This window comes from Tympanuchus pallidicinctus, unplaced genomic scaffold, assembly GCF_026119805.1.
Source record: "Tympanuchus pallidicinctus isolate F22 unplaced genomic scaffold, pur_lepc_1.0 scaffold47, whole genome shotgun sequence".
Taxonomy (NCBI): Eukaryota; Metazoa; Chordata; class Aves; order Galliformes; family Phasianidae; genus Tympanuchus; species Tympanuchus pallidicinctus.
Genome location: NW_026294766.1, coordinates 1,803 through 28,352, shown reverse-complemented (window position 1 = coordinate 28,352; position 26,550 = coordinate 1,803). Strand labels below are relative to the sequence as shown.

Below are 26,550 nucleotides of genomic sequence, written 5' to 3'. Positions count from 1 at the left end.
CTCTCCTCTCCTCTCCTCTCCTCTCCCTTATCGTGGCCTCCTCAGACCTGCTAACAGAGCTGTGCTGGCTGCAGGACTCCTGTGTCTCTCCCAGCCCTGCCGAGGAATCTCCTTTTCCTGTGAGCTCCTGTTGGAAGGACTGGAGCATGTGGTCCTTCCTGCTGCCTCCCCAGGAGCCGCTCTGCTGCTGTTCTTGGAGCTGTTATCCTGCCGTGTGCACAGCTTTCCTTCACCCCTGCACAGGGGCAGAAGAGCGCCGTGAGCTGATGTGCAATGAGGACTGTGGTCCAGGCTCACCTGCGTGACTTTTCTCTTCCCTTTTTTAAGGGCAGGGGCGCCTTCCTGCTCTGTTCGTGGAGCCACGATGCTCTCAGCACAGGGCGCAGTGCTGCTCCTGCTGGGCATCTGGCACACGGGAATCCCTGTGCTGGGCTGACGCAGACGTCGGTGCTGCCGCCTGCGCCGGGTCAGCGCCGCCAGGCTGAGGCTTTTCCCTTCTGCTGGATCGAGCCCACAGATTTCTTGCCACAGAAACCCGTCAGGGTGAAGCGCAGCGCGGTCTGAGCGGTGGAGGCGAAACCACACGCATGGCCTGAGCGGAGGGGGCCCAGGCGTGCGAGGCAGCGAGCTGCGGCTCTCACCCAGCTGCGGCTCTCACCCAGCTGCGGCTCTCACCCAGCTGCGGCCGCTTGGGCTTCGGTGGGGCTGACGCCCTGCTCCCCCCAGCCGGGTCTGCAGCCTCCCTGTCTGAAGAGAAAGATGCATCCGAGGACAAAGGTGCAGCTTAGGAAATCTTCTCCCGCTCTGTTTCCCGGGGGCAGAGCGCTGCTGCCTGGCGGTGAGCGGCTCTGTGGCCGCTGCAGGAAGCCCAGGAGCAGCTGTGCTGCGTGGGCTCGCGGGGCTCCGTGCTCTGAGCTCCGTCCTGCTCAGCCCTCAGCCTGGAGTCTTCCTGCCGGAGGTCGGCTCAGCAGGGCGAAGCTGCAACACGGTTCAGAACTTCTCCAGGCTCATCTGCATTTCTTGCTTCCTGTCTGCATTGCCTGGCAAAGAAGCCATTAAAGAACGTGAGCCCTTGGGAGCATCGTTGGCTCTGCATGGGCAGTGAGGAAGGCAGCCCGTAACCCACCTCCAAAGCCTGCTGCCTGCCATTGCGTCCTGCCTGCCTGCTGCTGCTCAGAAGATGCTGTGTCTTTAAGCCTTCCCAGTGCTCAGGAAGATGCTGTGTCTTTAAGCCTTCTCGGCGCTCTGCGGAGGCGGTTCCTCCGAAGTGTTTGAATGAGAGCAGGAGGGGGTGTGCATGCGGCCATTGGCAGAGCTCTGCATCCCTCCCCACAGTTGGGCTCCGCTCTGCCTCGGAGCCGCGCGGCGCAGCGCTGCGATCACCGGGGAGGGGAAGCAGGTTGGGGGCTTGCGGGGAGCGGAGCGATCCTGGCGGGTTCCTCCCGAGCCAGCTGAGGCAATGGAGGCTGCGTGGGGATTAGAGGACAGGTGACTGCGGGGAGCGCGGCGCCGCAGGCTGAGTTCCGTGGCAGAGCTGAGCCGGCCGATGCCTGGGGCTCGAGCAGCGGCGGCCCGAGGCTTCTCTGCATCGCTTCTCACCGCCGCCGCGCAACACCCGGCGCGGCACGGCGGGCGGCGCAGGGATGGGGAGCTGACGTCGCTCACGTCGGTAAGTGCTGCCCTGCCGCCTCGTCGCACGGCGCCGCGATGCTCCGCAGCTCTGATGCCGTTCGGGACGCGGTGCCGGAACTCAGCTTTCTTTTGGCGGGGCTGAGATGCACCGGCAGGAGCGGGGGAATCCCTGCGTGCCGCTGTGCTGTGCAGCGAGGAGTTTCCCTCGCGGCTCTCCCAGCCTGAGCTGGGCTTCGTGCGGCTCCTTCTGGGCTCTTTTCCTTTGGCAGAGGCAAAGCGCTCCGTGCTGCTGCGCTTTCAGCGCTGTGCTGCTTGGAAGCCGGGTAGTTGGTCAAAGAACGCGGCTGCTTGTTGGCTGGCCGTAGGAAATAGTGAGCTTGCTTTACTCGGTTTGATGTTCTGCAGGGCTGCTTGTGCTGTATTCGTCCCCTGTGTTCATAATACCCCGTCCTGTGTTTAAAAGCTCGCTGCAAACTGGGTTTGCTTTCAGCAGAACGGGGAGTTTGGATTCCCTCTGCCTCCTCACACGGGTGCTGAAGGAGCATTCGTCCACCTGACTGTCAGTGCCAGGAGCTGCTCCTAGGGCCGCTGTCTCAAACACCTGCAGCACTGCAGGGTCTTTATGTGGGTGCATCAGACCTGCTGCCCTTCCCTTCACCTCCTCACAGTGCTCTCTTAGAACAGAAACCAGCACCCGTGCGGGCAGCAGCCCTCGAGGTCCTCCTGCTGCAGGTAAGCAGGAACGGCTCACTGCCCATCACACTCCTACCGTGCAGTGCCACCATGCAGTGCCACCATGCAGTGCCACCGTGCTGTGACACCATGCAGTGCCACCATGCAGTGCCACCGTGCTGTGACACTGTGCTGTGCTGTGCCACCGTGCAGTGCCACCATGCTGTGCCACTGTGCTGTGCTGTGACACTGTGCTGTGCTGTGACACCATGCAGTGCCACTGTGCTGTGCCACCGTGCAGTGCCACCATGCTGTGCCACTGTGCTGTGCCACTGTGCTGTGCTGTGACACCATGCAGTGCCACCATGCTGTGACACTGCTGTGCTGTGCCACTGTGCAGTGCCACCATGCAGTGCCACTGTGCTGTGACACTGTGCTGTGCTGTGCCACCATGCAGTGCCACCGTGCAGTGACAGCCCGTGTTTGCAGCTGGCTTGGTGGTGAGCCGGGTCGGGCAATCCGTGCTCTCAGCCAACTTTGAGTGCTGCTGCTTCTTGGCACGGCGCTGGAGGAGCGTGCAGCGTGAGGGAAGTTGACACGAGTCCCATTCCGTGCTGTCCTGTCGCATCTGACACTGCAGAAAGGAGGTGGAGGATTCCGTGCTGGCTTTTCAGGAAACCCCCGTGGTGGCCAGGCCTCCTCCCCTGTTGCTGGGAAACGGCTCTGACGTCACGGAGCGCTTCCCTGCTCCTGGGGGAGTGCAGGAGCGGCTCTGACAGGAGAGGGGAGCTCCGGCTGCCCCACATTTCTCTTTCTCACCTCTGAGGGTTTGCACTGTAAAAGTTCACAGCGCTGCCTCCTGTGCTCCTCTCACTCGAACTGCCGCCTGGTTTTGTCTCCCCTGATTTTATCGCCGAGGGCTGAGAGGTTCTTGTGTGGCTTCACTGCAGCTCCCGAAGGGCCACACAGTGTGTGTGTGCAGGGCCACGAAGATGGTGAAGGGCCTGGAGCATCTCTGCTATGAGGAAAGGCTGAGTGAACTGGGTCTGTTCAGCCTTGAGAAAAGGAGACTGAGAGGGGACCTGATCCAGGTCTGTAAATATCTGAGGTGTGGGGGGCAGAATGGCGAGGCCAGACTGTTTTCAGTGGTGAGTGGAGACAGGACAAGGGGAATGGATGGAAACTGCAGCATAGGAAGTTCCGCACAAATGTGCGCAAGAACTTCTGTACAGTGAGGTGAGGAGCACTGGAACAGGCTGCCAGGGAGGTGGGGGAGTCTCCTGCTCTGGAGATGTTCCAGACCTGCCTGGATGCCGACCTGTGCGACCTGCTGTAGGGAACCTGCTTTGGCAGGGGGTTGGACTCGATGATCTCTGGAGGTCCCTTAAAACTCCTACAATTCTGTGATTCTGTGAAATAAAGTGAGAGCAGCAGGGCTGCAGCTGCTGTGCAGCGCCTAAACCCAATTCCTGCAGCGAGATCCCAAATTCCCTCTTCGCACCCCCCGCCCCCCGTTGAGGTGTTGGTGCAGCCGGTTCCTTTCTTCCATCCGAATTTCGGGGGGTCTGCAGGGCGCCTCGCAGCGCTGGAGGCCCCGGCTCTCCTTTCTCACACCGGTGGCAGCCGTTGCTGCACGCCCTGCATCCCAGTTCGTGTCAGGTTTTTTACGCCCTCCTTCCACCTAAAGTCAAAACTCTGCATCGTACCTTCAGTGTAACGTGGGGGTGGGGATTAAGGTTTGAAGCAGTGATTCAGTGCTGGGTTTGCGCACCCATAGCCTCCGTGCTTTTGGCTTCGTTTGCTTTATAGGAACGGCCAGGGAGCGAGGAGCGAATCCTTCCCTGCAGCCGATGGGGAAAAGCAGAGGGCAGCAGAACGTTGTGGAGCAGCTCCTGCATGGGCTGAGGGCACTGCGGAGTGCGAGCATCCCTCATGGAGCGGCGGGGCTTCGCACTGCGTGTGCGCTGCCAGCTCCCAGCAGGGAGTGGATTCCTCCAGCTGGAGACCAGGGGAGGTGTTTGTGTGCAGGGCTGTGTGTGTGTGTGTGTGTGTGTGTGTGTGTGCGTGTGTGCAGGGCTGTGTGTGTGTGTGTGTGTGTGTGTGTGTGCAGGGCTGTGTGTGTGTGTGTGTGTGTGTGCAGGGCTGTGTGTGTGTGTGTGTGTGTGTGTGTGAGTGTGTGTGCAGGGCTGTGTGTGTGTGTGTGTGTGTGTGTGTGTGTGCGTGTGTGCAGGGCTGTGTGTATGTGTGTGTGTGCAGGGCTGTGTGTGCGCGTGTGTGCAGGGCTGTGTGTGTGTGTGTGTGTGTGTGTGTGCGTGTGTGCAGGGCTGTGTGTATGTGTGTGTGTGCAGGGCTGTGTGTGCGCGTGTGTGCAGGGCTGTGTGTGTGTGTGTGTGTGTGTGTGTGTGTGCGTGTGTGCAGGGCTGTGTGTATGTGTGTGTGTGCAGGGCTGTGTGTGCGCGTGTGTGCAGGGCTGTGTGTGTGTGTGTGTGTGTGTGTGTGCGTGTGTGCAGGGCTGTGTGTATGTGTGTGTGTGTGTGTGTGCGCGTGTGTGCAGGGCTGTGTGTGTGTGTGTGTGTGTGTGTGTAGGGCTGTGTGTGTGTGTGTTTGTGTGTGTGTGCAGGGCTGTGTGTGCAGGGCTGTGTGTGTGTGTGCAGGGTTCTGTGTGTGTGTGCAGGGTTCTGTGTGTGTGTGCAGGGTTCTGTGTGTGTGTGCAGGGTTCTGTGTGTGTGTGCAGGGTTCTGTGTGTGCAGGGCTCTGTGCTCGCCTTCAGGCTGAGGCCTCAGGGGCAGCATTGGTGCTGGGGACCCTTAATTGAGCTTTGTGCTGCCCAGAACCGATGGGGAGGGGCTTGTGGAGCCTGAGAGGGGCCTCTCTCAGGAGTTCCCTCCGAAGATCTCTCAGGACCTCTCTCAGGATTTTCCTCAGGAGCTGCACGGCTGCTGTTGGTCCTACAACCAAACCTCCTTTTTGCAGCCCCTTGTGTACCTGGGAAACGTTCTCCAGCACCCCGAAACTGCACCGGCGGCCGTGCGCTGGGGAAAGCAGAGGGCAGAGGGCTCCCTGCAGCCCCTCGGGATGACAGGAGCTCTGGAGCCGGGACCTTCGGCACCCGCCGCTTCTCACCTCCCCTCACCTCCCCGTCCCTCCGCGGGGCCGCCGGTACCCGGCTCTCCCTGTTGCTCCTGGCGACAGAGCCGGTTGCCATGGAGCTCTGGCTCCGATTGGCTGAGCCGCGAGCCAATCAGCGCGCAGCTGGGAGAGCATCGCTCCTCGTGCGGGAGGTTCCTGCTCGCTGCTGCCGACCGCAGGGCCGCGCACGGGGGGCGAGGCGAAATCGTTGTGCTCCAGAAGGGGGCCGCGGTTTTCCCGCTTCCCTCTCCCAGGCTGGGTTGTTGGCTCCCGTCCTCCCTCGGGCCCGCCGGCTTTCCTTGCCCAGCTCCCAGTGCTGGCAGTCGGCTCTGGCTGCCCGTCACCGACGTGGTGTGGTGGGACTGTCCTGCCCACGAGCGTCTCACCGCCTTGGGATGTTTATTTCCGAGTCTTCCAGGCGCTGTAACTCTGTTTAGCAAGAGATCGGACCCGGTTTGGCTTTAAGCAAGCCTACTTTGTGTTTTCGAACCAGCCTGAGGCTGGAAAGAGGCCTGAGGCTTTGTTGGGCTCCTCCTTGTCAGTGGGGTGCTGCTGCCTTCTGCAACGTGGGACTCAATATTCCGTGAAGGCAGCGCAGCACTGTGACTCGGGCAAGTCTGTCTGCTCTGCCCTATCGAACGCTTCCTGGAGAGCTCAGGAAGCAGAAAAAAGAATAACCTATGGAAGAGGCTGAGGGGGACGTGAGTCGAGGTGTCTCTGAAGCAGACTGAAGTCCGGACGCTCGGGCTGCCGGTTGGTCTGTGCCCTTTTTGGAGGAAGCTGAGGACGGAGTTGCCCTTCGCCCAGCCCCCAGCAGCGCTCGGTGCTCGCTGCCCCCTCCGCCCCCGATCGCTCAGCTCAGCTCTCCCACCTCCGGCAGCTCTGCTGGGCGATCGCTCTGCCCCAGATTCGCTGGCTTCCCCGGTGCTGCATCTACGTCATCTCCCGTCTCCTCCCTGGCAGCGCGCGGCTCAGCGCCGCCCACCCCGAGTCCTCTGAACTTCCCCTCTCCGCAAGCTGCTGTCTGTCGCTGCGGCTCCCGGCTGCCACCCCCTCGTGCGACCTACGCCTGTCCTGAGGGAGCGGCGCTGATTCATTCATACAGAAGGGAAAGCTCCGCTCTGCGGGCTGCGAAGGAGCGCTGGCAGTGCCGGCAGCTCTCTTTGGGGCTTTGCATGCGAGGAAACGTGCCGGGCTGCGGCCGGGGGCAGGAAGTGCAGCGGGAGGAGCGGCGCACAAATAAATGTCTGCTGAGCGGCGCTGGGCTCTCGGCCGTGGGGAGGAGAAGCGGTGCTGTTTGTCCCCGTGATGCCAAGGTTGCTTTGCAGTGTGATGAGGAAGGTTCTTCCTCCCCGGGCTGCAAGCGGGGCACGGTGCCACAGCAGCTCGGGGGCTGCTGGGGTGGAACCTCTCTGCTTCGCCTCCTGCAGGGCGACTGCAGCCGGAAATCGCTGCAGAAAAAGCAGGGCGCGTTTTGTGTCCGACAGCCCGGCAGGTTAAAGGGGGTGAGGTTGAACTGGTTGATGAAGACGAGCCAAGGGTTGGTGAATCTTGGTGAGATCAGACACTTTCAGCCATGTTCTGCCAAAGCAATTAATAAAAGAAGTTGATGAACGTCAGCTGCGTCTCCTAACGCTGTTGGAGCCCTTTGCGCTGCTGTCACCTTGCTGTGCCCCAGCCGTGGCTGCACAGATGTGGCACTCAGGAGCAGCATCCCCTTTGCAGCCCTCCCTCCTCTGCTTTGCCCTCGTTGGAGCTCCAAGAGAGCTGCTGTGGCTGAGCCCAGAGGGCTGACTTTGGCTGAGGCTTGTTATGAACGGGAGCCTCACATCCTGCAGGAGCTGGGAGCAGAGCAAGGCCCCCTGCCCTGCCTGGTCCTTTCAGGGCCCTGGGCGGCTGTATGCTCGCTAATCAGAAGCGTGCAATTAGACCCAACTTCATTAGGAAGCATTACGGTTTCATCTGCGGTGGCTCGGCTCCTGTTCTTTCCGTAGTATGGAGCCATAAGCAGCCACAGGGAGGACAGGGGTGTCGCTCTGTTCCCCAGGAGAAACCAGAGCAATCTCTGGGTGCGAGGCCGTGTCCTCACTGAAGAGCCTCTGACTGCCTGCCAGAAGGGCAGGGCTGCGACCTGGGGAAAGAATGCAGGATTTTGGTTGTTATGGGTGCGTGGCAGAGCACATCTGCAGCGTCGGGTTGCTGTCACCTCCCGAATTCCTCTGCGTGCTCCTCAGCGCTGCCCTGAGCCTCTTCTTGGCATCAGAGGAGCTGCAGGGCCACGTGCCTGCGCCAGGAGGGGTTGCGGGGCGTCTCTGTGTGCCTCAGGCCTTTGTTCAGCTGTGCCCAAGCTTTCAGGGTCCCGGTGAGAATCCTGAACTTGGGGCTGCGTCCGAGGGACGGATGGGGGCGCAGGGGTTGTTGTGCACAAAAGGAGCAGCGGGAACTGGCAACCGAGATGTGCAGGAGTTGCATCAACATTCCGATCTCCACGTGGAAACTCTCCTTCCTGAGCCTTCCGGCCCTTTTTGGCAGGTGCCCGTCGCTGCGTCGCAGGGCTCTGAAGATGTCCAACAGCAACACGGCGCAGGAGTCCCTGGAAATAATGAAGGAGTCAGAAAAAAAGGTGGTTGAGGAATCCGTGAGCAAAACCAAGCACGTGTCCAGGTCACCCAGCAAGGAGGAGGCTGAGAAGGACGGGGGGGAGGAGGTCAGCGTGCGTCAGGAGGCGCAGGTGAGCGCGGAGGGCTGGCGGCGCGGCGCACGGAGCTCCTCGTTCTGCCTGAGCGGCGCAATCCGCTGGAGATCTGCTTCCCAGTGCCGAGCGGCGCTGGTGCTGCACAGCCACACATGGGGCTTTTTGCCTTCTCTTTCCTTTTTTCCCTCCAGAGGCGGACGTCAGGCCACGGGCACGCCAGAAAAAGAGCCAAGGTAGGAGATGTTCCGGCATCGCTCTCTTCTTCAGGCCGTTCCTATGGCCGATCCCGCCTGGGTTCTCATGGGACCGGTTTCTGTTTCCCATTTGTCACCCAAGTGAGTCGACTCCATCAGCAGAGGGGTGGTCAGCAGGGACAGGGAGGTGATCGTCCCTCTCTACTCGGCTCTTGTGAGGCCCCATCTGGAGTCCTGTGTCCAGGTGTGGAGCCCTCAGCACAAGAAAGACATTGAGATTTTGGAAAGGGTCCAGAGGAGGGCGACTGAGATGAGCAGGGGGCTGCAGCACCTCCCCTGTGAGGACAGGCTGAGGGAGCTGGGCTTTGTTCAGCCTGGAGAAGAGAAGGCTGCGGGGTGACCTCAGTGCAGCCTATCAGTACCTGAAGGGAACCTACAGCCAGGAGGGGAGTAAACTCTTCAGAAGGGCTGACAACAGCAGGACGAGGGGAAATGGATCCAAGTTGAAGGAGGGAAGATTTAGGTTGGATGTTAGGGGGAAGTTCTTCACAAGGAGAGCAGTCAGGCCCTGGAACGGGCTGCCCAGGGAGGCTGTGGATGCCCCGTCCTTGGACGTGTTCAAGGCCAGCTTGGACGGTGTCCTGGGCAACCTGATGTGAATGTGGATGTTTGGTGGCCCTGCTGGGCAGGGGGTTGGAACTGCGTGATCCTTGAGGTCCCTTCAACCCGGGTGATTCTGTGATTCTGTGATTCTGTGATTCTGTGTCTCGCCAGCAGCCCTGAAAGCACAGCTTTTATTTTACGCTGAGCGCTGCTGCGTTCCCCAAAATCACAAAGCCGTCAGGGTGGGCGCCAGCCGGCGATGAAGAGCAGCAACGATTCTCACCTCGTATCTTAGATAAAATCGCTCTGTCCTTTGGGGGTAGTTTTGACTCTTAGGTGAGGAGGGCAGGGCTGGGGTTGCCGTGGCGGAAGAGGCCAAAGAAGGAGTGAATTGAGGCAGGGAGCTTCCGCACTTCAACGTTGGTCGGCTCCACGTTGAATCGAGGGCTGCAGGAAGGAGCTGCGCCGCTCCAGGGCTCCAAATGTCCGCACGCCCTTTGTGCTGCGAGGTGCTGGCGCTGCCTCCTCCTTTGCAGCAGTTTGATGCCGATTGCATGAACGGCTCGGCAGCGCGGCAGCATGAAGCCGAGCGCGTGCTTCCTGGCTGAGGTGTCTTAACTTTGCTCTTTCTTTTACTTTTCCAGTCTAATTCAAAGCTTAAGCTGGTCAGGAGCTTGGCTGTGTGTGAAGAATCGTCCAGCCCCTTTGTAGATGGGCTGCTGGAGTCCCAGGTAGGCCCAGAACCGGACGAGTTGTGCCGTGTGGGAGCCCAGAGGATCCCCTTCTTTCTAGAGTTTATCTTTCACCTCCGAGAGCCAAAGGGGTCCCACGTGGGGCTGCTTTTGGAGGAAGCCTCGGCCCTGGCATCACCGCTTGCGTGTGCAGTCACAGCCCTTCCTTCTCACCAGGAATCGTCTGCGGCAGCTCACCGGGCGCCTGCTTCAGCCGTGCTGCTGCGTCAGGGCTCCTGATAGAGGCAGAAAGAAGCTGAAGGGTCAGCTGGCGCGAGGGCTGGTGCTTTGTCAGTTGGTTTTGGCTTGGACTTTAGCAGCAGGTTATCCGATGTCAGCTTTGACAAGCCTTCTGGCCTTCAGTTTCTTCCTGTGGAGCAGGGCGAGCTTGCAGGCCTTGCTGGGCAGCTGCAGCTCAGGAGAGGGGCAGACAGGAGGCCCCAGGCAGCTCTGCGCAGCACAAAAGCCACTCACCACACCTCAAAGGCTTTTTGCAGCCCTCGCGCCCTTTCTCTTTCCAGACTGGAGTCGTGCTGTAGTGGTGCAAGAGCTCCTCAGTGCACAGTGTAACAGCATTTTATCAGCCCTCAACGGGAAGCACGTAGCTTAGATCCTGGGCGAGGCAGGTGTCCAGCAGTGGCAAACGCTGTTGAGTGCCATCAGATCTCATGGAAGGAGAGCGGGGGCAGAGCAGAGCCTGAACCGCGTCATTCCACGCCAGCAGCTCCACCCCCAGCAGCACCGGGCGACTCAGGGCGCCGTGCTCGGTTTTGTTCCAGGACATCATTCAGCTGCGTGTGAGCTGCCCCTCCGACAAGGAAGAGGAAAAGTCCACGAGAGATGGGGCTGAGAAAGAAGAGAAAGAGAAGAGTAAAGACAAGGCGCCGAGGAAGATGCTGTCTCGAGGTCAGGTGCTCTTGTGAACACAGCAGCTCTTATCTGCCCTGGCTGCAGGGTTCTGGGGGCAGTGGTGGCAGAGGGGTCCCCTCTCTGATGGTGGCAGGAATGCATCACCTCCATAGCACCCTTCATAGCAGGGGGGGCTCTGTGTGTTTGCCCCGTGCCCTGCAGCCCCGCGGGCTCTCAGTGTGTTTGGGGTGCGAAGCCAGGACCCGCTCTGGAGACTCGTGGTTTCAGTGCAGTTTTGCTTTTCAAAACGCCTGCCACAGGTGCCAAAGCAAAGGGTGGCAAGGTGAGCTGGGTTTCTGCCCTGTCACCCTGCTGTTTGATTGTGGGGCGCAGGAACGGCTAAAAGATGCACGTTCAATCCGGTGAGCAAATTGCACCTTGAAATCCCATTTTAAGAGAGAGCAGCTGCACCGATGCAGCTTTGATTTCAAGCGCTGGTTTGCTGGTTTCTTTTTCCCTGCAGTCACCCCTAAGATTCAAAGGGTGCGAGGGAAGGGGAAGAGCAGAGGCGCTGGGCTCTGTGTTCAGGCAGCCTGCAGGATGGAAGGAGCACCTTATTTATGGCAGAGCACGGCGTGCTGCCCTTGCAGGGCCTTTTGCAGCAGCCTGGGCTGTCCTGAGCGTCCTCTGAACAGCTTGCAGGGACGAGGGTCCCTTTCTTGGACTCCTCGCGGGGCCTCGTGCAGCACTGAGGAGCGCGGCTCTCGTGCATGCGGTCCCTGCTGAGAGATGCCTCCTCCAACCCGTTGCGCTGCAGCGTTCGGTTCATCTCTTCTGCTGCTGTTGTTGTTTCAGATTCCAGCCAGGAATACACGGACTCCACCGGCATAGATTTGCATGAGTTTTTAGTAAATACACTGAAAAAAAACCCGAGGTAAGTCATGGGTTGGTAAAAGGAGATCCTGGTGATGGGGTGAAGGGGGGAGCGGCGGGCGATGCTGCGTCGGTTGAGCTGTGCTGGTTGAGTGCGGCCTGGGAGGGCAGGGAAGCGAGAGCTCAGTGCCTGCAGCTTTGTGTGGCGATCAGAACCCGCCCTGTGCTGAGCAGGGGCAGAGAGAGGAGGAATGCTTTGTTTGAAGGCAAGCAGGAGGTAATCTTGACCGCCTTAAAGCCCGCTGGGGAAATGGTCATCAAACATCACCTCCAAAGGAGCTGTGCTGTGTCAGTAATAAACGTAACCAGCGCTGGCGTGGGAGCAGCAAAGCTGGGGTCGCTGCAGTGGAGCTGAGATTCGGTACGACCGAAAGCCACGCGCTGTCAGCATTGGAATTGGGAAGGAAGTGAGGAGCTTTGTAGCTCGTTGCTGTGGAAGACGTGCGGAGTTGGGGCTGCCTGCGAGTTGCGCTGCTGCAGGGAGGCGGGCAGCGAGGATCTGTGCTTTGCTCTCTTTCAAGGTGATTTCCCCCTCTTTTTTTGGCAGGGATAGAATGATGCTGCTAAAGTTAGAACAGGAGATTCTGGAATTTATTAGTGATGGCAAGTAAGTGGTCCTTCAGAAATCCCTCATCTCCAATCCAAGCGTTCCTGGCACAGCCTGAGGCCGTTGCGCTGAGTTCTGCCCCGGCTCTGCTCTCACCTGGGGCTGGTCGAGGTGTCAGGGCTCCCCCCCTTTCCCTCTCTATTTCGGGGTCTGGTTATCGCCTGTTTCAAAGCCTCCTCAGCTCCGATCCTTTCCTCCTTGCTTTCAGCAATCAGTTTAAGAAGTTCCCTCAGATGACCTCGTACCACAGGATGCTGCTGCACCGCGTGGCCGCCTACTTTGGCATGGACCATAATGTGGACCAAACTGGGAAGGCAGTCATTATCAACAAGACCAGTAACACACGAATGTAAGGGGGATGGAGAGAGGACGCCCCTCCCCTCCCCTCTCCTTCCCCTTCCCCTCCTCTCCCCTTTCCCCTTCCCCCTCCCCTTCCTTTTCCCCTTCCCACTCCCCTTTCCCTTTCCCTTTCCCTTTCCCTTTCCCTTTCCCTTTCCCTTTCCCTTTCCCTTTCCCTTTCCCTTTCCCTTTCCCTTTCCCTTTCCCTTTCCCTTTCCCTTTCCCTTTCCCTTCCTTTTCCCTTTCCCTTTCCCTTTCCCTTCCCCTTCCCTTTCCCTTTCCCTTTCCCTTCCCCTTCCCACTCCCCTTTCCCTTTCCCTTTCCCTTTCCCTTTCCCTTTCTCTTTCCCTTTCCCTTTCCCTTTCCCTTCCCCTTCCCTTTCCCTTTCCCTTTCCCTTCCCCTTCCCACTCCCCTTTCCCTTTCCCTTTCCCTTTCCCTTTCCCTTTCCCTTCCCCTTCCTTTTCCCTTTCCCTTTCCCTTTCCCTTTCCCTTTCCCTTTCCCTTTCCCCTTCCCATCCCCTTCCCCTTCCTGTTCCCCTCCCCTATCCCTTCCCCTCCCCTTCCCTTCCTCCCGCACCTCAAGCCCTGGGGATGGATTTCAGGGATGGATTTTGCACCACATTTAATGCCTCTGTAGGAAGGGACGTTCCCTCTTTGGAGGGTCAGATAGAATCCTTCGCCTCCAGCCCCACATTAATACACCTACAAGCCCTTTGCAGCCGTCTTTAGCTCTCAGAGAAGGGTCGGCTTCTCTCGCTGCTGTCAGAGGGGAACATTCAGCACAGCAAACTTTGTGCCCCGCTCCCTGCACACGGTGTTTTACGGCTGTTACCCCCTAACGAGGGCCGATTCCCCCCGCAGTCCCGAGCAGAGGTTCTCTGAGCACATCAAAGATGAGAAGAACGCCGAGTTTCCCCAGCGGTTTATCCTAAAGCGCGATGACACCAGCATGGACCGGGACGATAACCAGGTAAGGGACGGCAGACGGGGCACCAGGACCCCTCTCCTCACGCAGGCCCTCGCGCTCTTTGCTTTCGTAGCAGCCATCCTAGCATCGCCGCCCCGTTTCCCCTGCTTCCATTCACGTTTCCGCACTCAGGCGCTCAGGTTGAGCCATCAGCGTCAGGTTCTGCTTTCTCCACGCTGGTTCTCGGAGGCTGAGAGCGAGGAGGAGTTTGCCGCGTGCAGAGAGCGGCTCGTAGCTCTTGGCCCCCGAGAGCAGCTTGTCTTCCAGACAGCCTGGAGATCCGTCCGTCCTCTCTGCAGGCAGAGCATTTTAGCCCATCTCCCCGCAGCGTCCCTAAAACGCGAGCGCCCCGAAGCCCCGTCGAAAGGCGGCCCTGCGCCGCTCCGCGCTGCGCTGCAGACGTGCCAGCAGCTTGCTGCGCCCTCTGCCCCCGCTGGCAGCCACTGACCCGCTGAGCTGTGTTTGTCCCTTCAGATCAGACTCCCCTTGCAGGATGGGAGGAGGAGCAAATCTATAGAAGAGCGAGAGGAGGAATACCAGCGGGCCAGGGAGCGGATATTTGCACGAGAGGTAAGCTGAGCTCCCTGACGTGCCAGGTTTCTTCCTGGAACTGTGGGGCAGGAGGTGTCCTTGAATATTCTGAAAGGTCAGATCTCACTCTTGCCTTTTCTACAAATTTCCTAGTGTTCCTGGTATCTACCAGTGAATTCCAGCTCCTAACAAAGATGCCTGTGACATGGAGATAGAGGAGCCACACGTTCCCTCCCTTAAATTCACATGGCAGTAGAAGTGTGGGGACTGACAGAGGAGGCAGGTTTGCTCCTTGCTGTCCAGCAATACTATCAGCTTATGCAGTGGCATGTCTGGAATGAGTCCATTAATGAAGCTGACAGGAACCGTGCCCTTCTCTCCCAGTTTCTCTCCATTTCTGCAGCTTTGGCCTCCTGAGCAAGCAGTGCAAGCCCTCAATCAGAGCGGCTTGGGTTGGAGGGGACCTTAAAGATCTCCTCGTTCCAAGCCGCTGCCCCGGGCAGGGTTGCCGGCCCTTAGATCAGGCTGCCCAGGAGCCCTGGGGTGTCAGGCAGGGCTCCGCGCCGTTATGGGATGGATCGGGGTTGATTTTCTTTCTCCCAAAGCGTCCAGCTTGGTTGTTGTTTGCTTGAAATCTCTGCTCCCTGTGTGGAACTCCTGTAAGCCGGGGCTGCGCTCCACGCTCACGTCTGGCCCGGCGAGGCTGCTGTGCTCTGCTGTGCTGAGTGCTGTCTGCCCGCTGGAGGCAGCTCCGCGTGCGCCCACAGGCAGGCGGTGGATGTGGGACGGTTCTGTGCTGCGGCTCAGAGTCGAAGCCCAGCTCCTCGCCTGCAGCCTTTGGGTACTGGGGAGCGATGCTTCCTTCGTCCCGGCGCGGTCGGGCAGCCGCCGCACTGCGTGCCGTCAAGGCAGCAGGGCCTCAGGCGGCTCCCGAGGCGTCGGTGTCGCAGGGCTGCCCCGCACGCAGGCCCAGGCCGCCCAGCTCTGCCTGCAGCCCTGCTGAGGGCGCTGGGTCCCAGCAGCGCAGTGCTGCGTGGCCGCGCGTCGCCCTGCTCTCTGCTCGCGGCCGAAGCCAGCGCTCAGCGGCCGGCCTGCAGGGCAGGGCTGGCTGCCACGGGGCGCTGGGCAGAGCTGGAGCCCCTCTCCCTTTTCTGGTGGCTCCGATGGCTGCCTGCGTTTCCCGAGCGAGGACCCTTCCGCGTCCGGTCTCGGTTGTGCCGCAGAGCAAGCGGCCTCGATGCTGCTTCAGGGCACCGAGACAGAGAGCTTAGGGCTGAGGTTTGAAGAGCCAGGGCGGATCTCGGCATCAGGGTGCTGGCAAAGCTCCTGGGGGTTGGGTGCAGAGCCAAGGGGGGCAGGAGCACGAGAGGCTCGGCAGCAGCTCCCGAGTGACCATTCGGCTCATGCACAACAGCGGCTGAATCCCATACTGTTAGTGCTTTGCTCCTCTTTGCTTTGAAGTAGCCTGGGGTTTGTTGCTTTCGAAGTTATTAAGTCTCCCTTTTCTTTCCTTCCCGTCTCCTGTCTCTCCCATGTTTCCAGACTGGCCAGAACGGATTTCTCACCGACAGCAGGTCAGTACCGTGTGGCACACGCTTCCTGTACCTCTCTGCAGAGCACTGCATGACTGTAATGATGCTTTTGCTCTGACGTTAACTGGCAGAATCTCCAAAGAAGGCTTTTCTTCTAGCTCTCAGAAATGGAGGCAGATTTGTAGGCGTTCTCTGCGGTTTATTTTATACGTTGTCCTGATGAGGAGCTTTGCCCCATGTGTGGCTGCTCTGTGAAGTTCTGAGGTCGTGTTTTTCACAGCACCGATTTCTGAGTTCTTTTTTTGGCCCGTTCATCAATGAAAGCGGGACGATGGGCAGCAGGAATGGCAGAAAGGAGAGGGAAAGCCAGAGGATTTGGGCAGTTTTCCAACCGTTCTGCTCTTTGTGTCCCGGAAGGGTGGGAGAACCTCTGCTGTGACGGTGGCAGGGTCAGCACCCAGGAGGGCTGCAGTCGTCCCAGGTTTAAGCTGGTGGAGGAACAGCTTTGCTTCTCAGCCGTGCCTCTGCCTGCACTTGGAAGGAAGCTGTGGTGGGAAATCAGGCGTCCTCAGCACAGACACAGGGCTGCTGAGTGCAGCTACGCCTCTGGCTTTGGTTCTGCTGCGGAGATACAGCAAAGTCACCCAGCAGCTGCAGCCAGCGCTGCGCTCACAGCTTTTCTGGCTGTTGTGCCCTGAAGAGCTTCTTAACCTCCTTCCTTCGTGCTTCCCAGCGTGGGGACAGGGAGGCCGTCCCTCTCCCAGGGTCGCTTTGAGCCGCGGGCAGAGGCAGACCGAGCTGTGCGGAGGACGGGGGCTCCTCGGGGGTTGTGCTTGGAGCTGACGTCTTGGTGGCAGAGCGCAGCCCTCAGAGCAAACACAGCTGCCTTCATTGCTCACCAGTCTTCTGTCAGCACCGATCTGGTTGCAGAGCTCTGCTGGCACAGGAGCAGGCTGTGATGGGGTTCAGGAGGGGCACGAGAGGGAGCAGAGCCGTCGTTACAGCAATCAGCTGGAGAGATTCCGAGCTCCGAGGGAAGCAGAGTCTGCAGCTGAGCTGGACAGAAGGCACAGCGTGGCCCAAACGGCGCCCGCAGCTCTCAGGTTTAGGCTGGGGAGAGCCGACAGATCAGCAGCGACGCCTCTGACGCCCCTGCGGTTTGCGGGGCTGCGCAGTGGCTCCCTTCGGCTTTCAGGAGATGCAGCCGCTGCGCTGGTTGCTCTGCCAGGAGAGCTGCTCTCTTTGGCTCCTGTGCTCCCAGCAGCCCTGGACATCAGCCTGGAAGTCCCTTCTCAGCCTGTCTTCTCTCCACGGCTGCTCGGAGCAGCAGCGAGGCCCAGCCTCCAGCACGGCATCTCTTCCTTTGATGCCTTCATCACCTCCTCCTCAGAGGGTCCAGGAACCCGTTAGAAACCAGTGGTGTTCCTTAGCTGGGCTGGTGAGCCAGGTTTAGTGCTTGGGGAGCTTTGCCAGCGCTCCGGAATCTCGTTCCAGGCAGACCTGGCTGGGGATTGAGGAGGGCGATGACTGGGAGCACGGTGATGCCGTGGCACCCAGCTGGGCAGAAAGCAGTTTTGCAGGACGTTGCTCACCTTGTCGCCGCCGTGAAGCTCAGTGCTGTGGGACAGGAGGGCTTTAGCGAGGGGCTGTGCTCTGAGCCTTTTCCAGGCCAGAGGAAAGGGCCGGGAACCAGCAGGGAGGCGGCAGCCGTGGGTCTCGGCAAGGAAGCAGTGGCCCGGGCTGTTGGTTCCCCGTCTCTGATTGCTGCCCCGGTGCCACGCGCTGCGCCACGGAGCCGCCATCACCCGGAGCGACGGCTGGGTGCAGCACACGCGGTCCTGCTCCCGCTCCTCGCCCTGAGGTGTTGTCCCACTCAGCCCTCTTTGCGCAGGGGCAACCGGGACGCTTTGAACCGGGCCTCGGGCAGCCGCCAGAGCAGCACGGAGAGCGAGATGAAGTCGCTGGAGCCTCGGCCGTGGAGCAGCACGGACTCAGACGGCTCCATCCGCAGCCTGCGGCCGCCCGTCACCAAAGCCAGCAGCTTCAGCGGCATCTCCATCCTGACGCGGGGCGACAGCATCGGGAGCAGCAAAGGCGGCGCTGCCAGCAGGGCGCCCCGGGCAGGTATCCAGCTGTGCCCCTGCCCACCTACAGCTGGGGGGCAGCTACGCCTGGGGGCAGCTACATCTAGGGGGCAGCTACGCCTGGGGGCAGCTACATCTAGGGGGCAGCTACAGCTGGGGGGGCATCTACAGCTGGGGGGCAGTTACACCTGGGGGGCAGTGGGCAGCTACACCAGTGGGGCAGTTACACCTGGGGAGCAGCTACGCCTGCATTGCTGAGCTGGGGGTCGGTCGGCTGCGGCGCGGCCCTCGGTGCCTCCGGTTCACACGGACTGGGAAGCTTCGCTCGGGGCCGCTGGGTACCAGGATGGGGATAAACTGACTGACCGCCCGTCCGCTTTCTTTATGCTCTTTTCCGTTCAAGGCCTGGTTCTCGGTGCCCCCGAGGCGTGCAGCCAACCCCCTTCATCGCAGCCCGCCCGCGGCCTCCTTCCCTGCGCGTCCCAGCAGCCTCAGCCGCCGCCTCCCCAGCAGCCCCCGCCGCAGCCCCCCGGCCTCCCCCCCGCCGCCCAGCAGCAGCCAGCCATGAGCAGCCACATGATGTCTCAGGTGAGCCGCTGCTCGGCGGAGGCAGGCGGTGGAGGTGCGGGCAGAGCCGGGGGGGCGCGGAGAGAACCGGGGTCAGTGCTGCGCACGGGGGGGCGGTGGAATGGGAGTGGGAGAGACAGAGGTCGTCTGGAGGAAACGGATCTGCGGTGCGGGCAGATTTGTCACCGTTTGTGCCAGGCGAGGCCTCCTTTGTGGGCACGGCCTGCTTTGTGGGCACGGCCTGCTTTGTGGGCACGGCCTGCTTTGTGGGCACGGCCTGCTTTGTGGGCACAGCCTGCTCTGTGGGCACGGCCTGCTCTGTGGGCACGGCCTGCTTTGTGGGCACGGCCTGCTCTGTGGGCACAGCCTGCTTTGTGGGCACGGCCTGCTTTGTGGGCACAGCCTGCTCTGTGGGCACAGCCTGCTCTGTGGGCACGGCCTGCTTTGTGGGCACGGCCTGCTTTGTGGGCACGGCCTGCTTTGTGGGCACGGCCTGCTTTGTGGGCACGGCCTGCTTTGTGGGCACAGCCTGCTTTGTGGGCACAGCCTGCTTTGTGGGCACGGCCTGCTCTGTGGGCACAGCCTGCTTTGTGGGCACGGCCTGCTTTGTGGGCACAGCCTGCTTTGTGGGCACAGCCTGCTTTGTGGGCACAGCCTGCTCTGTGGGCACAGCCTGCTCTGTGGGCACGGCCTGCTTTGTGGGCACGGCCTGCTCTGTGGGCACGGCCTGCTCTGTGGGCACAGCCTGCTCTGTGGGCACGGCCTGCTTTGTGGGCACGGCCTGCTTTGTGGGCACGGCCTGCTTTGTGGGCACGGCCTGCTCTGTGGGCACGGCCTGCTCTGTGGGCACGGCCTGCTCTGTGGGCACAGCCTGCTTTGTGGGCACGGCCTGCTTTGTGGGCACAGCCTGCTCTGTGGGCACGGCCTGCTCTGTGGGCACGGCCTGCTTTGTGGGCACGGCCTGCTTTGTGGGCACAGCCTGCTCTGTGGGCACGGCCTGCTCTGTGGGCACAGCCTGCTTTGTGGGCACGGCCTGCTTTGTGGGCACAGCCTGCTTTGTGGGCACAGCCTGCTCTGTGGGCACGGCCTGCTTTGTGGGCACAGCCTGCTTTGTGGGCACAGCCTGCTCTGTGGGCACGGCCTGCTTTGTGGGCACGGCCTGCTCTGTGGGCACAGCCTGCTTTGTGGGCACGGCCTGCTCTGTGGGCACGGCCTGCTTTGTGGGCACGGCCTGCTTTGTGGGCACAGCCTGCTCTGTGGGCACGGCCTGCTTTGTGGGCACGGCCTGCTCTGTGGGCACAGCCTGCTTTGTGGGCACGGCCTGCTTTGTGGGCACAGCCTGCTTTGTGGGCACAGCCTGCCTCATGGGCTGCCACACGCAGGTGGCCATGCGGTGCCCTTCCCGAGGAGCAGACGCTGCCCCGCTCTGCTCTCCATGCTTTCCAGCCCCCTGCAGCGCCACCTCTGTGTGTTTGCGGCGGGCTCTGGTCACTAACCTTGTTGTTCCTTCTTTCTCTCCCTCCCTCCCTTCCTTCCTCCTCACCTTTCCCCACCCAAACCCGCGTCCTCTGCTCCCTCCTCTGCTGGTCTCAGCCGGTCCCGGCGCTGCAGCCCGTTCAGTATTCTCCAAGCTCCTGCCCCCAAGTCCTCTTGCCAGTCTCTCCACCCCAGCAGTACAACATGGTATAAACCCCATTTACTCTCGTGCGCTGCCTCTGTTGTCCTCGTGCGCTGTTTGTGTCTATGAGCTTCTGCTGCTCGGGGGTGTCGCACGCGCCGCGCACTGGGTTTAGGATTCGGGGAGGCCCTGTGCTGCCGTGGATGCTGGAGGCCGTGGTGCCCAAAGCTGCTCTCAGAGGCCGCAGCCGCGCTGCAGTCCGCGCTCAGCCCATGTTGTCTTTCGGGAGCGGCTCCCCGTGGCACAGCGCCCTGCGGGACGCAGATCCGGGCCGCGGCTGCGCAGGGCTGCGCGTCCCCTGCTGAGCTTCCGGCTCCCCGTCCTGCAGGGCGCTCTGGGTCCGTGGCAGCCGTGGGAAGGAGCGCTCGGCAGAGCCGCGTTCCCTCCGCGCGCCGCCCTCCTCCACTCCTCTCGCTTGTCCCCACTGCAGGCTGATGAACTCAGCAGCCCCTTTGGGCAGATCAGCCTCAGCCGGCAGGGCTCGACGGAAGCAGCGGATCCTTCCTCGGCGATGTTCCAGCCGTCCCTCATCTCCCAGCACCCTCAGCAGGCGGGATTCATCATGGCGACCCCCGGGCAGCCCATTCCCACCTCCAACTACTCGGCCTCAGGGCACACGGTCCCCACGCAGCAGGTGCTGCAGCCCCAGGGCTACATTCAGCCTCCCCAGCAAGTAAGGAGCCGCAAGGCCGGAGGGGACGAGGAGCTCAACCCAAATCTGCAGGGCAGGGGGCTGCTGGGGAGGGGCTGCCCTTCTTTTTCTGCTGCTCATTTGTGATGGAGCCACAGACAGCAGTCAGAGCGCTGGGCACACGTGTGCTCTTAGGAGACGCGTCTCTCCTGGCCCGATTTCTGCTCCCACGTCACAGGGCCGATCTGTGGGGAGCCCTCGGCCAGTCCTGGCTCGTAGTGGAAGTGGGGCAGTGAGCAGATGGAGGGCTGGCAGCCCTGAGCTCTCTTTTGGGTCCTGCGGGGCACCGTGACCGCTGGGATGGGTTGGGACCCAGAGGTGGGGGGTGGGACCCATAGGTGGGGGGTGGGACCCAGAGGTGGGGGTGGGACCCATAGGTGGGGGTGGGACCCATAGGTGGGGGGTGGGACCCATAGGTGGGGGGTGGGACCCACAGGTGGGGGGTGGGACCCACAGGTGGGGGGTGGGACCCAGAGGTGGGGGTGGGACCCAGAGGTGGGGGGTGGGACCCAGAGGTGTTGGGTGGGACCCATAGGTGGGGGGTGGGACCCATAGGTGGGGGTGGGACCCATAGGTGGGGGGTGGGACCCAGAGGTGGGGGTGGGACCCAGAGGTGGGGGTGGGACCCAGAGGTGGGGGGTGGGACCCAGAGGTGGGGGGTGGGACCCAGAGGTGGGGGTGGGACCCAGAGGTGTTGGGTGGGACCCAGAGGTGGGGGTGGGACCCAGAGGTGGGGGTGGGACCCAGAGGTGGGGGTGGGACCCATAGGTGTTGGGTGGGACCCATAGGTGGGGGGTGGGACCCAGAGGTGTTGGGTGGGACCCAGAGGTGGGGGTGGGACACCTCCCCCGGGCTGTGGTGAGAGCTGCGCCTGCTGTTCTTTGCGCTGCAGTGCTGGGGATGAGGCTGGGAGCAGCGGGGCGCCGTCCTTCCCTGGCGTCTCTCCTCTGCCCAGAGCCGAAGCCCTGCTGGGTTTCCTCCAGCAGCAGGCGGCAGAGAGGAGCGGTCCTGAGGAGCCTGGAGGGTCCGGGTTTCTCAGTGCCGCTTCTTGAGTTCTTACCTCCGCCTCGTCTTGGTTCAGATTCAGGTTTCTTACTACCCTCCCGGGCAGTACCCGAACTCCAGCCAGCAATACCGATCTCTCAGTCACCCAGTGGCCTACAGCTCTCAGCGCACGCAGCAGCTCCCCCAGCAAGCCCAGCAGCCCGGTAAGGGGAGGGGAGGCAGCAGGCGGCAGGGCCCCTTCCCCTTCCCTTTCTCTCTGTTGGCTTCCACGGATCTCTGGGGCGCTGCTGCTCCTCCGCGTCCCGAGGTGCCGCTCCCTGGCTCCTTGCTGCACAAAGGAGGGTTGAACTGTGACCCGGCTGCAAAAGCAGCTCTTTGCCATTCCCCCGAGTTCGCAGCGTGCTGCCAGCGGCTTCTTTTGGGCCTTTTTACACCTTCCGCGAGGGAATCCCTTTTCTGAAGGGGCCAAAGCAGGCTCACACCTCCATTTACCCGTTGTGGCCGGCTGGGAAGCCGTTCCATTTCATCCTCGCTCCGACAGGTTTACAGCCCATGATGTCCAACCAGCAGCAAACGTACCAAGGCGTGATGGGGGTGCAGCAGCCGCAGTCACCCGGGCTCCTCAACAGCCAGAGGAGCGGCATGGGGGGCCAAATGCAGAGCGTGATGGGGGTGCAGCAGCCGCAGGCGCCGAGCCTCCTCAGCAGCCAGAGGAGCGGCATGGGGGGCCAGATGCAAGGCCTGGTGGTGCAGTACGCTCCTCTGCCTTCGTACCAGGTGGGCATCGGGTGGGGGTGGCCTCAGCCCCGCGGCAGCAGAGATGCACGTTGTGCTGGGGATGCGTTTGAGCTGCGGGGCTCTGCTGAGGAAGGGCTGAGCGCCGCTGCCCCCTGCGCTCTGTGTTCCCGGCTGCCCTCTGATCCCGGTGTCTCTTTAAGTTCTGTGGGCGGCTCCCGCTGTGCTCTGGTTCCACAGGGCCGCTCCTCTCCTCCCCGCACAGGTTCCCGTGGCCAACGACTCGCAGAGCGTGGTCCAGCAGCCCTTCCAGCAGCCGGTGCTGGTGCCGGCCAGCCAGTCTGTCCAGGGGGGGCTTCAGAGCGGAGGCGTGCCCATCTACTACAGCGTCATCCCGACCGCCCAGCAGAACGGCACCAGGTAGGAGCTTCTCGCTGCGTCCGGGTCCCGCAGCCGCTGGGGGTGGGGGACGCGCTGGGGATGCTGGGCTGCTCTGGAGCTTGCCTTCCCCGGGCTGCCCTGCAGAGCCTCCCGGGCTCCCCCGGAGTCGCCCCCCTTGTGCGCTCTGCAGGGGCTGCGGCTGCCGCTTCTCCTCCCCCCCCCCCCCCCCCAGCAGCTCAGCAGAGCGCGTTCTGTTTCACAGCCCTTCGGTGGGGTTCCTGCAGCCGCCCGGCTCGGAGCAGTACCAGATGCCGCAGTCTCCCTCGCCCTGCAGCCCGTCGCAGATGCAGCAGCCGTATTCAGGTGCGAGGCGCCGCGGCTCGGCTGCTCGGATCGGCGTCGTGGCGGAGCGGAGATCGGGGGCTGCCGCCGGGCGGCGCGTTTCCTCGGCGCATCGCGCAGCGCTCCGCGAGTCACCGGCACGCGGCAAAGCGGCTCCGCTCCGGGCCGCCCTGCGCTCGGCGTCCCCGCGGCCCGGCGGGCGGGGAGGGAGCGGCGCTGGGAGCCGCCGTGGGCTGCGGGTCCCTCTGGTGGCGGCGGCGCTCCGCCGCGGGGAGGCGGGCGCAAATCGCCGCCTCGGGGCGAACCGGGAGAGCGGAGGGAGCTGTGCGCCCCGCGGGCGGCGGAGCCGGGATTATGGCGCAGGGAGGAGCGCGCGGTCGCGGTCGCTGCCGCTTCTTCCACGGCCGAGCGGCCGCGCCGTGCGGAGCTGGGGGCACCGCTGCCGTCCTCTGTCCCCAGGGGTTTCCCCGTCGGGCCCCGGCGTGGTGGTGATGCAGCTGAACGTCCCCAATGGCCCCCAGCCCCCCCAGAACGCCCCCGTGGTGCAGTGGAGCCACTGTAAGTACTACAGCCTGGAGCAGCGGGGGCAGAAGCCGGGAGAGCTGTACAACCCGGACGGCGGCGCTCAGGTATGGGGAGGAGCGGCAGGAAGGCGGCCGGCTTTCGGGAGCGGCTGGGCTGGGAGGAGGGGCGGGCAGAGGGGCGGGGGGTCGCGAGCCCCGGGGGCGCCTGACCCTCCGCGTCCCCCAGGCCGGCACCCAGCTGAGCAGCCCCATCACGTCCCCCACCCAGTCCCCGACGCCGTCGCCCGTCACCAACCTGAACAGCGTCTGCACGGGGCTCGGCCCCCTCCCCGTCCTCACGCAGTTCCCCCGGCCCGTGGGCCCAGCGCAAGGTAAAAGGGGAAGGGCTGAAGGGCTGGGAGCCGCAGGGCTGCTCCTTCCCCGCCGTCCCTCCGCACACCTCTGCTCCCGGCCTCCAGGTGACGGGCGTTACTCGCTGCTGGGCCAGCCGCTGCAGTACAACCTGTCCATCTGCCCCCCGCCGCTGCTCCACAACCAGCCCAACTACGGCGCGCACCAGGTAGAGCGCGACCCCCTGCACGCTGCTGCTGCTGCAGCCGGCTTTGCCCGCGGATGAAATGTCGCCTCGCCCCTGGCTGTGGCAGCTCCTGGAGCTGGGCTTTGTCCCAGGCTCTGCTGGGGGGCACCCGTTCCGGCGCAGCGTCACGTCGTCGCCCCCCCCCCCCCCAGGACCCGGAGCCGCACCGCGAGGCCGCGGTTCCTCCTGACGCTGCTGTTTTTTGTTTCACCCAGGGACAGAGCGGCATGAAACACGGCAACCGGAGCAAGAGACAGGCCCTCAAGTCAGCGTCCACCGACCTGGGGACGAGCGACGTAGGCAAGTGACCTCCCTTGGGCGGCCCTGCCCGGCCCTCCGCACGGCACAGCCCCCCTGACGGCCCCAGGGCCGCCGCTGCCCCCCAGCGTCCCGCGGCCCCGGAGCAGCAGCGCTCGGGGCTCCGGGTTTGTCCTGGTCGCTGGCGCGGCCCTTAAGAGCAGCTCTCGGCTGCCCCCGCCCCCCTCCGAGCAGCTGCCGTGTGCCTCATGTGCCGTGTTAATATTAGCAAAGAATCCAGCCTGAGCCTGGGGGCCGGGGCCGGAGCCAGGAGGCGTCCGAGGGTTTGGGTACCAGCAGCGGCGCTCCTCCTCCTTGGGGGTGGGGGAGTGGGGAAAGCCCCACATCAAGGGGCTGTGAGCAAAGGGGCGAGGGGCGAACGGGCATGGAGTGCTGGAGTGTGGGGGGGGAATGGGGATGAATGGGGCTGGAAAGGGATGGGGTGTGAAGGGGGCGGAATGGGGATGGGGTGGGATGGAGAAGGGATGGGATGCGGTGGGATTGGATGGGGTGGGATGGGATGGAGATGGAGATGGAGATGGAGATGGAGATGGAGATGGAGATGGAGATGGAGATGGAGGTGGGATGGGGTGGGGGTGGGGGTGGGGGTGGGATGGAGAAGGGATGGGATGGAATGGGATTGGATGGGGTGGGATGGGGATGGAGATGGGGTGGGATGGGGATGGGGTGGGGTGGGGTGGGATGGGGATGGAGGTGGGGATGGGATGGGATGGGGGTGGGGATGGAGGTGGGGTGGGGTGGGATGGAGATGGAGATGGAGATGGAGATGGAGATGGAGATGGAGATGGAGATGGAGATGGAGATGGAGATGGGGATGGGGATGGGGATGGGGATGGGGTGGAGGTGGGGATGGGGTGGAGGTGGGGATGGGGTGGAGGTGGGGATGGAGGTGGGGATGGAGGTGGGGATGGGATGGGGATGGAGGTGGGGATGGGATGGGATGGGATGGGGGTGGGGATGGGGGTGGGAAAGGGGATGGGAATAGAAGTGGGAGCGTAGGTGGGAGGGGAATGGAGATGGAATGGGGATGAAGGGGGGGGTGGAGGTGGGGATGGGATGGGGATGGAGGTGGGGATGGGATGGGATGGGATGGGGGTGGGGATGGGGGTGGGAAAGGGGATGGGAATAGAAGTGGGAGCGTAGGTGGGGAGGGGAATGGAGATGGAATGGGGATGAGGGGGGGGGAGGTGGGGATGGAGGGAGGTGTGGGATGGAGGGGGGGACGGGGCCCGCAGGGTGGTTTGAGGGCCGGAGCGGAGCCGGGCGCGGCTGATGGGCAGCCGACGGGCGCTTCCCGCAGTGCTGGGCCGGGTGCTGGAGGTGACGGACCTCCCCGAGGGCATCACGCGGACGGAGGCGGACAAACTGTTCACGCAGCTCGCCATGGCCGGCGCCAAGATCCAGTGGCTCAAAGAGACTCAGGGGCGACGCGGCGACGGCGGCGGCTCCGGGGACGGCACGGGGACTCCGGAAAACGGCCGGCACGCCGACCTCGCTGCCTTATACACCATCGTGGCCGTGTTCCCCAGCCCGTCGGCGGCTCAGAGCGCTTCGCTCCGCCTCAACAACTCGCTGAGCCGCTTCAAGCTGCGCGTGGCCAAAAAGAACTACGACCTGCGGGTGCTGGAGCGCGCCAGCTCGCAGTAGGGCTGCGCCGGGCTCCGAGCGCCGGGCTCCGAGCGCCGGGCTGCGGGCGCCCCTCCGCCCCCCCCCCTCCCGGATATATTTATATGGACAGAATTAAGAGACGCATTGATTCCTCTGGGGGTTTCCGTTGGTTTTTTTGGAGTGCTGCCCCTGCCCGCCCCCCGTGTCTCTGTTTTGTTGAGCACTGTGTTGAGCTGCACATACAGGTGTTGGTTGGTTGGTATGTTCACTGCACATTTTATTTAATCGGACTATTTTTTTTGTTGGGGGGGGGGGGAGGGGGCGGTTTTCTTTTTGTTTTCTTTGGGGTGGGGTTGTTTTTGAATATGAAATGAAAACTTGTCCATCGTTTTAATGCTGCTCTCCCGTTGCGTTGCTGGAAGGGGGGTTGGGGGGGTCGGGGTCCGTTCTGCTCCTTCCAGGTGAGGCAGCGGCCAAAGGAAGGGCGCGCGGTTCGGCCGCGGGGAGGGAGGCCGCTCGTCCCCCCTGGGTGTTCGCAACCCCGGGAGCCGCGGGTTCTCGCAGCCGTGGAGACCGAGGGGAGCCCGGAGCCGCGGGGTGCGGGCAGCGCACCGGAACCGAGAAG

General features: G+C 62.6%; 1 protein-coding gene across 5 annotated transcripts in view; it reads left to right on the top strand.

The window, feature by feature from the left end:
* The window catches only part of R3HDM2 (R3H domain containing 2), a 32,799-nt gene extending 6,480 nt beyond the window's left edge, over positions 1 to 26,319 (top strand). The window contains exons 1-24 of one of the 5 annotated variants that reach the window (XM_052702853.1): positions 1,331 to 1,669; positions 7,966 to 8,164; positions 8,320 to 8,361; positions 9,570 to 9,656; positions 10,436 to 10,562; positions 11,361 to 11,439; positions 11,986 to 12,045; positions 12,254 to 12,394; positions 13,247 to 13,355; positions 13,827 to 13,922; positions 15,426 to 15,457; positions 17,307 to 17,539; positions 17,903 to 18,087; positions 19,660 to 19,749; positions 20,175 to 20,417; positions 21,517 to 21,643; positions 21,982 to 22,217; positions 22,441 to 22,595; positions 22,819 to 22,919; positions 23,358 to 23,527; positions 23,649 to 23,793; positions 23,881 to 23,981; positions 24,215 to 24,299; positions 25,618 to 26,319. In XM_052702853.1, coding sequence (XP_052558813.1) covers positions 7,997 to 8,164; positions 8,320 to 8,361; positions 9,570 to 9,656; positions 10,436 to 10,562; positions 11,361 to 11,439; positions 11,986 to 12,045; positions 12,254 to 12,394; positions 13,247 to 13,355; positions 13,827 to 13,922; positions 15,426 to 15,457; positions 17,307 to 17,539; positions 17,903 to 18,087; positions 19,660 to 19,749; positions 20,175 to 20,417; positions 21,517 to 21,643; positions 21,982 to 22,217; positions 22,441 to 22,595; positions 22,819 to 22,919; positions 23,358 to 23,527; positions 23,649 to 23,793; positions 23,881 to 23,981; positions 24,215 to 24,299; positions 25,618 to 25,964 — 3,159 coding nt within the window. In that variant the 5' untranslated portion in view covers positions 1,331 to 1,669; positions 7,966 to 7,996 and the 3' untranslated portion in view covers positions 25,965 to 26,319. Of the gene's footprint in view, positions 1 to 1,330; positions 1,670 to 7,965; positions 8,165 to 8,319; positions 8,362 to 9,569; positions 9,657 to 10,435; positions 10,563 to 11,360; positions 11,440 to 11,985; positions 12,046 to 12,253; positions 12,395 to 13,246; positions 13,356 to 13,826; positions 13,923 to 15,425; positions 15,458 to 17,306; positions 17,540 to 17,902; positions 18,088 to 19,659; positions 19,750 to 20,174; positions 20,418 to 21,516; positions 21,644 to 21,981; positions 22,218 to 22,440; positions 22,596 to 22,818; positions 22,920 to 23,357; positions 23,528 to 23,648; positions 23,794 to 23,880; positions 23,982 to 24,214; positions 24,300 to 25,617 lie in introns of those variants that run through there. The other 4 variants (XM_052702854.1, XM_052702855.1, XM_052702852.1 and 1 more) reach the window with 4 other exon arrangements.
* The last annotated feature ends 231 nt before the right edge of the window (positions 26,320 to 26,550 follow it).